A 13,949-nucleotide genomic window follows, 5' to 3' on the forward strand; every position below is an offset into this window, starting at 1 on the left:
TTAAACAAGATGTTAATATTGTGAGTCCCTTTCCTTTTTTGTAATTATCAGTCTGTTGTTTTGTGTATTTTGTAGGAACATGTCCACCAACTTTGAATAGCTGCTACTGAAAACAAAAGCAAGAACTTCTCATTTAATACATCTTGACAAAAATATCCAGTTTTCCTACCCCCTGCCCAGCTGGAGGTCAAGCTCTGTAAGACTTTAAATTCTTTTCTAGTCCCAGAGCCACAGACATTATGCATGTCTTTCACAAGATTTCACTGAATAGATCTCTGTAGGAAATAGCCAAAGAGTGTATTTCACTTGCACCGTGTTTCAGCCCAATAATACTTGCATGGACAGCAAAGAAATTCTGCCTGATCAAGAATGTCAAGATTTGTCCCGATAGTCATGAAATCCCTTTCCTCTGTGGAAGCTATTAGGAATGTACTCAGCTCTGCCATAGCAGTCCTCTCAACTTCACAGTAGCATCACCGAACCTGCGATGGGAGAGGGAGGGCTTACTCTAAAAAGTCTGGGATGTGGCTGCCAGCACACACATCTCCTAAATACCTTCAGTGGCACCTATTAATCCCCAGAATGTCCTAGATTAGTTTTGCACCCTGTACCACCACTTAATTTCAAAGGTGAAGCTGTAAGCCAGCCCATAGCCATTAGCTAACACACTAATTATGATGACTTTCTACTAGAAAAAAATGCAGCGTTGGTGAAACACCATTGCCATAATAAACACCTGCAGATATTGATGCATTTTGTGTTTAAAGCAAGGGGGCTGGGGATTTTGTGTGAAGAAAGACAGCTTGAATATGTCTGAGGATAGATGAAATACAGTATATTGCAAAAAGAACATTCACTATCTTTTGTCAAGTTTCTCATGCAAGAAGAGAGAGAAAAATTCTGGTGCTTTAAACTGAAGCAATTGTCAGAAGAATGAAAATCAACTTTAAAAAATTTAATGGGTGCACTATAATGTTTTTTTTAGAACAGTGCTTATAAAAGTGATGAAATTCAGGAGTTATTTAAAGTCAATATAGTTCAGAAGTATGGTCTAACTCACATGTAAAAGTTCAATGGGAAAATCATGTAATACATTCATATTTAATTTCTTTTTCTCCATTATGAGCAATCCACACTGGTGTATTTAAAACTAATGTAGTAGAAACTGCAGTACAAGGACAAATGGCATTTGATATCAACCAAATATCCCTTCCTGAATACGGACAATACTCAGATTAAATGGAAATACTCATACTATACTAGACATAATATGCTCCTAAATGTTACTTTTAATTCATCATGTTTTGTATTCAGATGTCAATATTAGCTAGTCTTTGGGAAAACTATGACAAAAAGCTTCCTCTTTTAATTAATCCAATTTATAGAAGCACTCCAATTAAGATGGTGTTCAGTCCTACATCCAATTATCTTTGGGTAATACTCATCTGTCTTTTGCAGTCCTTTCCTACATACTACAAAACCAAAAAACAAACAAACAAACACAAAACCCCCAAACAAAAAACCAAAAAACTTGCAAGAATCCTGTTTTTTGTTGTTATTATTTTTAACCATGAAGTGGGAGCATATCATAACCTCTTCTAATGGTCAGATCTGTGCTTACAGACCAGCTTATATCCACGTAGTTTGCACAGGCTCATAGAAGACCTTGAGTTTCCTAAAATTATAAATATTCTTCTGAAATAGGACACTCCATCATCTTTCATAGCCATCTGGATGTCATTTATTATCCAGCTTCTAAATTTACAATTATGAAACTATCATGACACTAACTGTGTTGGTCAGGAACGTGCTATGACATGGGAGGAACACGAACCTCACAAGGACTGTGAGGAGGACCCAGATACCCATAATAGAAAAGTAAGAAACAATTGCTCTGGTTTTTGTTAATAAGTTTAAAGACATAAAATGTTAACACAAACAGCCATCCACTTTAATTTTTTCTTAATGTTTCCAAACCTGTGGCATTTCTGGGCTGTGAGGCGGGCTCAGTTGTGGTAAAATTAATACACACTTTTGAAACATATTTTGAATCATTAGAGAATTCCCTGATGTGATCTTTTGGCTTTGGTTGAGGAAGAGCTTTGAAGACCTGTGCCAGTTTATTTTCCCATTTATTAATATTATAATTAGAATGATTACACTTAATGTCCTCCAGGAACATACATCACTCTCCAGAATTTCACTGTGTATAGAAGTGATATGACTTCTACCTGCCCTCTAACTGACAAGTCTTTACTGAGTCATCAGAACTGGTTTTCTGAATGCCCCCTCCTAGCAAGCCAGTTATGAGAGGCAGTGCATCACGTCAGTGTTTCTGAATATCCCCTTTAGTTTGAAAAGTCTTCCTTTTCAGCTTTTCTGTGGTGAATCTAAAGCCAAATTTGAAATTACATTATCTTTGTTTCAAGTGTATGGAATGGGAATCTTGTCATTTACCTCTGAGTCCAAATGGATCAAAGGCATATGGATAGAGTCCCTTTGGAAAAACCTCACTGTGCTGCCAAAGGAATTGAAAGCATCATCCAAAAGCACAGGATTATATCTCTGAATTCCAATCTCTTCTACATAAAAAAGGACACAGTTTGAATATTCTTGAAATAAGCAGCTGACATAGCACTATTACCAGTAGTTTTAAATTGTGCTAATTGTAACATGGAGTGTCTGTGCTGTCTTGTACATCCATACAGCCTTTCTGCTGCAATGCCATATCTTTTTCTGTCTCAGTTCATTTGAGTCTCCGTCATTATGTTAGCTTTCATTTTTCTTCTGTGTCATTAAAATATATATTAAAAGAGTGTTCTTTTTCTACAAATGAAATAAAAAAACAATTAATGGCATTCCATGGAAAGCTTAATGGATTTTCTCCTTTTAAAGAGAAGCCTACACAGTTTAAACTGCATGCTTACTTTACTTGTGTGAAAGCATTACCACCTTTATTTTTAAATTTTAAAATCTATAACATCTCTGCAGTTCCCAGCTTAAATAGTTCTCTGTTGCGTCACATTTCGTAGAATTTTTAGTGGTATAAAAGAAAGAAATTAGCAAATTACTAAAACTCATGTTTTTAGCAGAAAAAGTGTAAGTAGATTGAAAAGAGTTTGAATACAGTTTTGTAACATGGGTATTCCTTTTGTGGTAACCACTTTTGTAGTACTGTAAGTCATGAAATGATAGTAGAAATATTCCCAGTGAAGAAACATTTATGCAAATGTCAGCTGTGAACAGAAGGTAAATTTGGGCCAAAGTGATATGAGTTCATGTCCATCTCATTTTCCTGTGAAGTAAGGGCTGATTTAAACCTTTGTCATGTAGTAACATCTTCACAGTGTCTCTCCTTATAAGTATTTAAAGTAAGAACAAACAACATGCTTACATTCAACGCGGTCTTTTAGCAAGTGGTTTACAGAAGTATGAGACCACTTTTGTTTTTATAAATCATCTCCATCATCTGTGCTAAAGCTGCTTCTCCTGCTGCTCTCTTTTGATGCAGCTGGGGACGTGGAGGACAAGAGTGGATCTGTTCCAAATGGCGACACTGTGTCATCCAATAAAATTTCCTCTAGACGTTGTTCTTCTTTTAAAGCTGCACTGAAGGACAAATCCGTGAAGTGTGAAAGTGGATCAGAAAAGGCTGTAGATCCATCACAAACATCAGAATTTTGTCCATGTACCAGAGGCATTTGTTGAGAGTAGTCTACAGAGTTCTCCTCTGGATAAGACTGTTGCTTGATGACCTGTGCAGCTAAATCGACAGCAGTGAGTGAAGACATGACTGGGAGGCCATGTGCACGTGCCTGGATCTCCAGTTCCTGACATTTCAAATGAAAATGATTAGACAACAACTTTAAAAGACAGAGTTTCTTCAGAACTATTGCAGTAAGTACAGGAATCATGCATGCAAATTAATTATACTTTTTATCCAGTTGTGAGACTACATTTTAAAATATTAAATTAGTCTATGAAAATTTGCCACTCAAGTGTTTTCATCTCCCCCTCTGTCTTTAAGCAACTATCCTACAGGAACATAAGAGATAGGACAGCTTCTACACCCACTGCATACTGAATCCAATGAAAATGGTAGAAAAATGTTGCAACTTGAAAATTTGTTATCCACTGCTATCCAGAGAAACAGAAGAGTCTTTACTTGGTGATGCTTATGATATACAGTTATATAAGTAAATAAACATATGTAAGATGATCGATTTTATGTCTGTCTATCTATCTACCTATCCATTCATCCCATTTTCATACGTGTGTGTCTATATTAGAATCTTGCCTTTCAAGCTATGAAGGGCTGTATTCCATCTCTTCATGTAAAAAGTAGATATAATATAGCACACTATAACCAAGGAAGTGTAATGTGTGAAATGGCTACAAAGGGAAAATGAAAATACTGAAGGGAATTTTGTGTCCAGTATTGATTTTTGGCTACAGAGACATATTTTTTTCCTTATCTTTTTTGTCTTTCTCTCGCTCTAACACATACATAATGAAACTGTTTGTACAAATACTTTATTAACTTTCCGTGAATTCCTTTATGTAAGGTATAATTATCAAAGAAATTTCCTAGAAACCTAAAAAATACCCCCTCTCCAATATACACAAAAATAAATAGGAAAGCCAATTCATTTTTAATAAATGTCATTTGGGGAAAAATTACATAGATTAATAAAATTTGATGAGGGATAAGTACTAAGAAAGCTTTGTAGTTCATGGCAACAGTTATACAAACCTGAATTCGGAGTAGGAGTCTTCTGTTAGCATGCTCTAATTTCTTTTGCCTATGTTCTAATTCTCTGGCTCTCTGTTGTTCTTTCTGTAGCCACTTGATGTACTCCACTGATGCTTTTAAAATAGTCCCTTTGTTCCAGCGCATATCACTGTAGAATGTAGAGATAACCTTTTCACAATTGTACATGTCAGCAGAATTCATAAGAACTTACAAAATCTTTTACATTAATATGAAATAATGATTTACATGACTATTATTCACTCTTAGATATTATTGCTTCTGAATGGAAATTTTAATAGAATAGTTAAGAAGCCCTTATATAGTAAAATTAATCCCAGAATGAAAATAAGTGTCAAAAGAAAGTAATAAAGTGACTTTTTGTGGGAGAGCTAAATGCAATATCATGATTCTACCATTACAGTTTTTATATTTTTAGTGAAAATTGCTTTTATTATTAACTCTAAGATTAAAATCTATGTGCAGTATTTCTGCATTAATGAACTAGGAAATATACATTACTGAGGACTTAAACCTAAATTTTTAAAGATCATTTTGAATATACTACTCCTTTTACCTGACTTACTAATGAGGTTGCTTTTATGCTTGTAGAGAAAAATATTATCTGTGCTGAATGCCACTCCTCATTGATGACAGACCAGAAAAATCACACTTCTTTAACCATAATGACTAGGGAATGACACAAATCATGTTCAAAAATCTTGAAACAACATAAAATACGCAGCTACATGCAGACCCTAACTCAAAATAAAAGCCTTGCAAAAAAATTAGATTAAATCTGCCCATCATTCAGGAAATAGTGGTTTAACTTCCAGCTTACAAGCAGCCTTACAGCAATAAAACACTTGTTTAAATGCATCTGTTCAAGGATTTTCATGTATGCATTTATCAACTTTTCATGTATTCCTTTAACTCAGGTCTTGGAGGCCTTGGAACAGGAATGAAATTTGTGGAAAATGTTTACTTTCTAATACATTTCAATATTTTAAGATACAGAATTCATCTGCTGCATTAAATACACAGATATACGGGTTTATCCAAACTATCTAATTCACTGCAAGACTGCTTAGGCTGAGCACAAGGTTGGCCAAGGTTCTGGCCCTATAACACAACCCTGAGAAGGAAAAGTTATTTTTGCAACTAAGAATCTGACACTGGGAGGGGCAAGTATTTTTTTAATATCTACAATACCATATATTTACTTGCTGGCATTTATAGAGTCAAAAAGAAATATAAATTATATTCCAGTCTATCATCACTTTCCCTTATTCATAAAATCATAGAATCATAGAATATGATGAGTTGGAAGGGATCCATCAGGACCATCGAGTCCAACTCCTGGCCTTGCACAGAATCACACCATGTGCCTGAGAGCATTGTCCAAATGCTTCTTGAACTCAGACAGGCTTGGTGCTGTGACCACATCCCTGGGTGTTCAACCAACCTCTGGGTGAAAAACTTTTTCCTGACACCCAACCTAAACGTCTCCTGACTCAGCTTCATGTTGTTTCTTTGGATCCTGTCACTGGCCAACAGAGTGAAGAGATTGGTACCTGCCCCTCCACTTCCCCTCACAAGGAAGTTGTAGACTACAGTGAGGTCTCCATTCAGTCTCCTCCAGGCTGAACAAACCAATTGACTTCAGCTGCCCCTCATAAGGTTTCCCGTCTAGTCCCTTCCCCATTCTCATGGCCCTCCTTCAGAGATTCTCTAATAGCTTATTGTTTTGGGTTTTTTTTCTATTGTCTTTGGTTGTTTCAGTTAATGAGATTTGCCCCTACTCTTGTGTTCACCTGTGGTGAATAAAATTATTGCAGATGTTTTGTGTTCAGCTTCTCAGAGTAAGTGCCTAAGGAACCTTTCACCCTTACCCCAAGGCTAAGCACCCTTATAGACTTCTGCCAATGCAGTTGTTTTTCTACTGAATATATAGGGCAAAAGCCAGGCAAGTACAGGATTTAGGGATCCAGGCTACTCAGCTTTTCCTGATGCACTTTACTAGGGATAAAACCTTACAGAGCTGGTAGCTTTAAGGCACTCACAAGAATACACAAAATTATTTGTGATAAAGTGTTACAGTGTTTAACCATATCATAAAATTCAGACAATTTGCTAGAGATTTGGGAGAAACATTTTTTGGTCCAAGAGTGCTCAAACTCATGTCTGTTCACTCTGGGAAGCACACAAAGTGTGGGGCTTCAGCATATAGGACCTCCCCTCACCTCAGTATGTGTGCCAAGAATGCACAGCTTTTTGGGATTAGAAGGTGAGGAGGTCAGAGAGAAAATAATTATTGTCTCAGATCCTGCTGTCTGCAAAGCCAAAACATCAGAAGCTGCTCACTGAAGTGGGTGTGTATTCTTATTTAGACATTCCATGGTCAAAAACGCTAGAACAGAGAGATGACTGGGAGCCAAGAACAGAACATGTCTCCCTCATGACAGCTGAGTCATATCTTGGCAGTTCCTCTGCCCCTTCCTTCTTCTCCCTGAATTTCTTGCCCAGGTGGGAGGACAGAACATTTCCCTGTCAGCATCCCATGGGCTCCCTCGTAGCAGAGGACTTTCTTCTCGCATGTGGTTTACATTCAAACTGTAAATGTTAAGGAAGTTTTTAGTATGCATAATAATGCATATTTTCTGGACAAATCTTTGACTGCCATCAGCAGCTCATGGCAACTTTGAAAAGCACTAGAGGAGTAAGAATGCCTCGAGTACATACTGTGGAGAAATGCAATCTGCAATGATTCATGTTACACATAATTTGCAAGCTTTGTGATATTGCTTACTTTTAGTTCATATTACCTTGATAATTTGAGATTTTTATTTCTATGGCAATGACATTTTTTGTCACAGGATGAAATAAATTTTTACTGGAAGACCAGTTCCTAGATTCAAACCGCCAGACAGATGGATCTGGTCAGCTTCTGCATGAGATACATATGGATAGATATCTCTTGTGGTAATATTTACAGATCTGAGAAGCAAAATTATCACAGGATGAAATTGCAGTAGTTATTATTATCATTTAAGAGACTGTTATTTAACCTGCCTGTGTGTGTGTGTGTGTGTCTGTGTGTATGCATGTATCCCATATATCTTCTACATCTCTTCTCATATATACACCTACTGGTTGATGTCTTATTAAATGAAAAGTATTGAAGTTAAATCTTCCAATGTCTGAAGGCAACATGGCAATGGATCAGCTGGTGACCTTAGTAGCCAACGTGAATTTCACTTTGTGTCTCTCTATACCAGGATCTAAAGAAAATATTGAAGTTGTCTGTGCTAATTCTGCATTGCAGGTATTCCTCATCCATTCTAGCCCAGAGCACCACACAGCAGTCATGGGACAGTGCTGTGGAGAAACAGAGGCTCTACGCAGATGTGCAGTGCTGGAAGAGTAGCAACATAACTGGTGGGGATGAAGGCAAACAGGGCAATAGTACAGGTGAGGTTCCTGTTTAGCAATAGCCTACAATGCATCCAGCAGGTAGGCAAGTAGATTCATCTATGATGGGAAATAAAAACAACCTAGCATTTGAAAAGGGATTATCTCAAAGCACAAAATGTGTAAGAAGAATTCAGGAATTCTGTGATTGGTTATTAGGTTTCTGTTATTTCTCTGAAAACAATGCTTTCTAAATTGGGTGCAAATAAAGAAAGCTATCCAAAAAATTATAAAAGGGGCACTAGGAAATTATGGGATTTGCTTTTAGAGATTTATATATTGTGCTTATATATAATAGAGATAAAAATTGAAATGAAAAGGCTTACAAACCCATTTGAGAACCTTTAAAATCTAAACAATCATTGGCAGTTGTTACTCATTTAATTGGAAACCACTTTATAAAAACAGAAAAAATAAAAAAAATACTTACATTCTTAACTGGTTTGAATCTACAAAGTAAGATATAGATCTACTGAGTCTTGGAGATGGCAGGAATTTTTTTCCATTTTACTCTTTCACTGTCTATTACTTCCTTTCTTGTTTGGTTTTCTTTTTTTGGGCGGGGGGATTTTTTTTTAGGGGGTTGTGTGTGCGGTTTTATTTGTTGTTGGTTTGTTTTGCTTTGCTTTTGTTTTTCTTAGCCTTCATTTTTATTGAATGCATATAATACTTCGTTCTGTAGATATTGAAACACATGGGAAATTCTACATGTGAATAAAGTCATTTGAAAACAGTAAGAACTTTTGCAGGTCTGGTCATCAGCAATGGCCTCTGCAAAGGAAGATTTCATTTTTGTTTCTGTGTGTGCATGTGGTGCAATAATTTGAAATTTTTAGCAAGCTACATGTGTTCTTGAGTTTAACTAACAGAGGTCTACCACACTGCAGAAGATTTGCATGGAAAAGTAAAAAATAAGTAAAAACCCATGTTTTATTGTCTCTGAACCCTGGCTCCTCCTAACTTTAAGATCTGAATCTCTCTAGAAAACTCAAATGCTCAGAACAAAACATGTAACTCTCACCTAGGAGAGTTTCCCATTTTGGAGAAACAAAATATACACAAGAGATTGATCTTCAACTCATTTCCGTTAATTTAACTTTGTTAAGTCAAAGGAGCTTCACTAATTTAAAGAAGTTGAACTCCTGTAGGAAGAACCAGAGCATTTGGTCATCTAAGATTAGAACTAAATAACAAAAACAGCATTTGTGAGAGTGTGATAGTCACAGGGTTTGCCAGGCACAGGACAGTTACTAATAACAAAGACATTTGCAAAGTTGAAACCATGTTTGCAGACCATTTCTTTCCCTGTTTCTTGAGAAATTTACGGTAACGTGTGCTTCCTCGAAAAAATACTTTGAAGGACTTTGTACTTGTTTTGATGACTTGCACAATTGCAAAGTGTATTCTGAAAGAGGCAGTAAGTTTCCACTTTGTAATAGCAGGAGCATACATAAGCTTTTCCTGTACAAGAAATGTGGCTGTGCTGGCTGCTGGAGCAACCAGAGAGCAGAGAGAAGGTCAGGCTCAGGCAGATGCAGAGAGAAGAGAGGAGAGAGTGAGAGCAAACCACTGCTTATGCCCAAATCCTCAGTGGTTTTCCTAACATCCTAGGTCTGTAAAATGACTAGAATTCTTGAAGGAAGGGGTTTTTTTCTTCTTTGGTTTTCTGATAATTGAAGTCTGTCTACCATAAAACCATTCTTGTGTAGGCACTTTCAGACTCCATCACAGTGTGAAGTCCTGTTAACCACCTAAAAGGTGGATTCCGAAAGGCTGAACACAAATGGAAAAGTGAGTATATTAAAGGAGTATTTTATGAGCTTTCCAACAAAATATGACTATTTCTGGCATTTTTAAAAGTCTATTTTTGAATTCTTCTGTATAACTGATTTGCATTTCTGAATTATCTAGCACTTGGATATCTAAGCATTGAAGATTAAACAAAAGAGTCAAAGTTCTTTTTAACTCATACTTATGTCCATTTTCTAATGCTGATGAAGTGAACTTAAAATACCCATTCATTTAAGCAATGTAATCCACACTTTTATTGTTAAATTAAAAAAAAAAAAAAAAAGAAAAAGGAAAAGGATAGGGGTTTAAGCCAGTCAAAAGAAAGTCCCTGCAGAAGCTCTACAGGAGCCAAACAAGTTCACTATATAACTAACAAAACAAAAGTGAAATAAAAACCCCACAAAGCACTTCTAAGAAATATAAATCATAAAAGGTTTCCAAATGGCATAAAAAAATGTCCTTTTCTGTTCCTGACTCTGAATGTAATCTTCTTGAAGCAAGCCATCTGGGACAGGCATGCTAACCACAATGGCTTAGTTATAGCAATATTTGCTCTTCAATGCAAAGGCTGATTTTTCTCACTGTCATTAGTCTAAGCATCAGTTAGGCTTCTCCTTATACAGCTAAGTTTCCACTATAAGAAGAATTTTCTAAAATCAATATAAGAGTAAAAATGCTATATGTGATAAAATGCTACAGATGAAGTATTGTAAGACATGATAAATCTCTTTCTTTCAAAGAAGAGGGGGAGATTGGGGGCACAGTAAGGTGTTATGAAGGGAAAAGCAAGAACTGAAAGAGAGGGTAAGGACATTGAGTTATGATTTGGCAACACAGGACCAAACCTAAAGGAAATAGTAGTAACTTTAATCTGCTTAGCCGACAAAACAACATACTCGAATTATATATTTCCATCTAAAAATACAAATACAAAAAAAAGTGTTTTACACTTTGGATTAATTTATCCTGGCACAAAGCTATAGTAAAGTTATGTTGCAAGCTAGTGTTTCAAAAGCCCTGCACTTTTTGATGCCTTTCTTTTCTTAACACCAACTTGAAAACTTTTAAATAGGCTTACTTTCAAAAGGAGTACTGATTACCAGCCTTTTGAAGACAGTAGTCTTCAGAATGTGAGATACTTAAGTTTACCTTGTGTTTTTGTAAACATAAACCACTCTGGGTCTGTCACACTGTTGAACTCAGTCATGGGTTTGCAGATTAAAACAAGATAAGGCAATGACTGCAGAATCTATACCTGAGACTTTTTCATCAGGCAGCACCACCAGAATCTGTGGGTAAAGTCCACCATCCACTTGCTGGAGCAAAACTGCAGGCCCAGATAATTCATTTCAAGAACAACCTAAGTGATTGCTCTTGGTATTAATGTTTTGATTAAGTTCACAAACTAAACCTGAATCCAGAACAAAACATGTAACTGAAACACCTCTGTAGGCAACCAAAAATCGCAACTGGAATTTGTACCTCATGCTCATCTCTAATTGCAGTCTAACTGCCTTCTGTTATTGCTTTATAGCTGCAAACCAACAGTGCCATCCACTGTTTATCTGAGAAATCTTTCAATTATTTGCCCAAATAGTATTGATACCGAAAGATGCATCAGCAAAATTAAAATGCTTCTACCAGTCTGTGCTTGCAATACAGCCCAAACTTTTTTTAGGTACTTAAAGCCCTTTTTATTTTAACTCAGCTGTAATACCTAATTCTATATTAATAACAAAAACATGCCCATTTATCTAATCTCGGGTGAATGCTATAGAAGGAGCCAGGTTGGTGAATTCTCTAAAATGGATGCAGTATGTTAGCTTTCTCTCTGGCGATTTCACTCCAAGTGAAGCTAATCTTGCACTTTTGTAAGTCTCACATAGCTTTATATTGTTCCAGAAATCCTTAACAGAAACAAAAGTTTCTTAGTGCTAAGGAAAAAAAAGGCTGAAATAGATGTTTTCATTTGAAGTATCACGCATGTCTGTATTGACATTTAAATGATAAAGACAAAATCTGTATAATCAATTTTATGCAAGTCACAATCATGGTAGTGCATGGTCTTAAGTCTTCCCCGAGTGACGTGAGAAATCTAAGGCTAAAGTTCAACTTTAAATATCACACTGAACTGTTATTGCTAATCCTGCAGTGGGCTTTCCTACAAGACAACCTTTTTCATATTGATGACAAATATAAGCTTTAAGGGAATCCAGGTAGCGGTCAAGCAATATGCATTTTGAGTTACTGTAAGTGTATACATTAGTATAATATGATATTATTATAGCAATTGTATCAATTATTACTTTAATCCTTGCATTTTAGGACTGGTGTTTTTCCCTGCACTGAGTGCAGGACTTTTGAAAAATGCTCAGTCTACAGACTCTTGTACTGATTTTTTTTGCCTTAGTCAACGGGCAGACAGTGACAACGTGAATTTTGAGTTATCCCACTAGAGGGCCATAGCAAGGGCTGAAAGCATCACTCCTTCCTTCTCCAGAGACACCACACAATTGTGCCCAGGGACAGAGAGATGGACTTTCTGCTGTTTGGCTTATCTTTTTTTCTTTTCTATTTTTGGTTTTGTTTGGTTTTAATTTGTTTGCTTGTATTCCCTTGATGTGGCAGTCACTCTTAAACACCCTGGAATTTTTTTCATTTTATTATCATTTCAGATGAGTTTTTCCGACAGGCACCAAAAATCTGTCAAAGGCTTGTTACTTTAACAGCCTGATCTGGCATGGAAGATTTTGTATCCCATTACTCAATCCTATAGCCAGTATATACTACTGTCTCTTTTATTCTTGTATTTAAACTATAAACGTTATTTTAGGAAAGACTGTTGAACTCACGGATCATTGGACTTGGGGATGAGGGTGCCAAGCTCCTTGATTCGGTAGTTAATATTATACCTTCTTCTTCTCTCAACTGTTAAAAAGAAACAGTTACTACATTTATAGTGAAATATTCTTGGTGAAATTCAACATAGAACATTTTAATTAGTTCTAAACAAGTCAGTCAGTCGATGCACAGAAAATTTCTTCCTCAAATAGCAGTCCCAACATGAGCTCCTACCTGTCTCTGACTTATTCTCAGGACAAACCGCCTGATTAGTACCATCTGTATCTTACCTTACCTATCAGTTTTTTCCTCCATTAGCCGCTAGACTTCTAGAGAATTAAATAGTCGCATATTGTCTAAATGTGAGCTAACACTTCTTTTTCCTAATGTTTCTGTAGCCTTTCTCCACCATGCTTGTACAGAACAGAGATTTCAGTTTGGCAGTTTTGCTGGTGACTTCAACAGGGTCACAAGACAACTCATCTAGCAATTCATAGTTTGGCAGAACTCATGTTACAGATCGCAGGTAAGAGCTCCACTATTCCTTATTTACAGTTGCCAGCATTTCAGATCAGAAAGAGGACATAACTGCAACCATATCCCCTCACTGAAACAGAGAAATATTGTGTTTCAGAAACACTTCATCCCCAGCACATCTCTTTCCTTTGGGTATGGAAAGCAGAAGCATGTTTACAATAACTTTTAAAACACACAGAAAATGAATAAAAACACAGTTTAAATAATAAATATATATTTTATGGATTTAAATTTATGCTTCTTCTAAGACAAACTATGTAGGATATCTCAGGTTACTTTGTAGTTTAGTTAGAAAGAGAAAAACACAAGATAAGCCTCTTAAAATTGTGTCTGACTCTCTGTGCTCTCAGTTCACTTTACCAGCATTGTACTGGTATCCAGGCTGGAGTATGTGACCTTGAGAAACTAAACATTTTCTAATGTATAGGTACAAAGGACATCTCAACACTTTGGGGGATTAATTGTATATAATTGTGACATGGTAAGTATATTCAGTGAGAATATAGTCCCATTGGGGTACTGCTGGCTGCCAAAGACCAGCAGTCTCTACTGACGTGAA

General features: G+C 36.3%; 1 protein-coding gene across 2 annotated transcripts in view; it reads right to left on the reverse strand.

Moving 5' to 3' along the window:
* Positions 1 to 2,923: 2,923 nt before the first annotated feature.
* The window catches only part of TFEC (transcription factor EC), an 87,873-nt gene continuing 76,847 nt past the window's right edge, over positions 2,924 to 13,949 (reverse strand). For both annotated transcript variants that reach the window (XM_018080247.2, XM_018080248.2), the window contains 3 exons: positions 12,865 to 12,940; positions 4,754 to 4,901; positions 2,924 to 3,830 (listed from right to left, as the gene is read on the reverse strand). In XM_018080247.2, coding sequence (XP_017935736.1) covers positions 3,450 to 3,830; positions 4,754 to 4,901; positions 12,865 to 12,940 — 605 coding nt within the window. In that variant the 3' untranslated portion in view covers positions 2,924 to 3,449. The remainder of the gene's footprint in view (positions 3,831 to 4,753; positions 4,902 to 12,864; positions 12,941 to 13,949) is intronic.

The sequence above is a fragment of the Manacus vitellinus genome, unplaced genomic scaffold, assembly GCF_001715985.3.
Source record: "Manacus vitellinus isolate BGI_N305 unplaced genomic scaffold, ASM171598v3 scaffold_5_pilon, whole genome shotgun sequence".
Taxonomy (NCBI): Eukaryota; Metazoa; Chordata; class Aves; order Passeriformes; family Pipridae; genus Manacus; species Manacus vitellinus.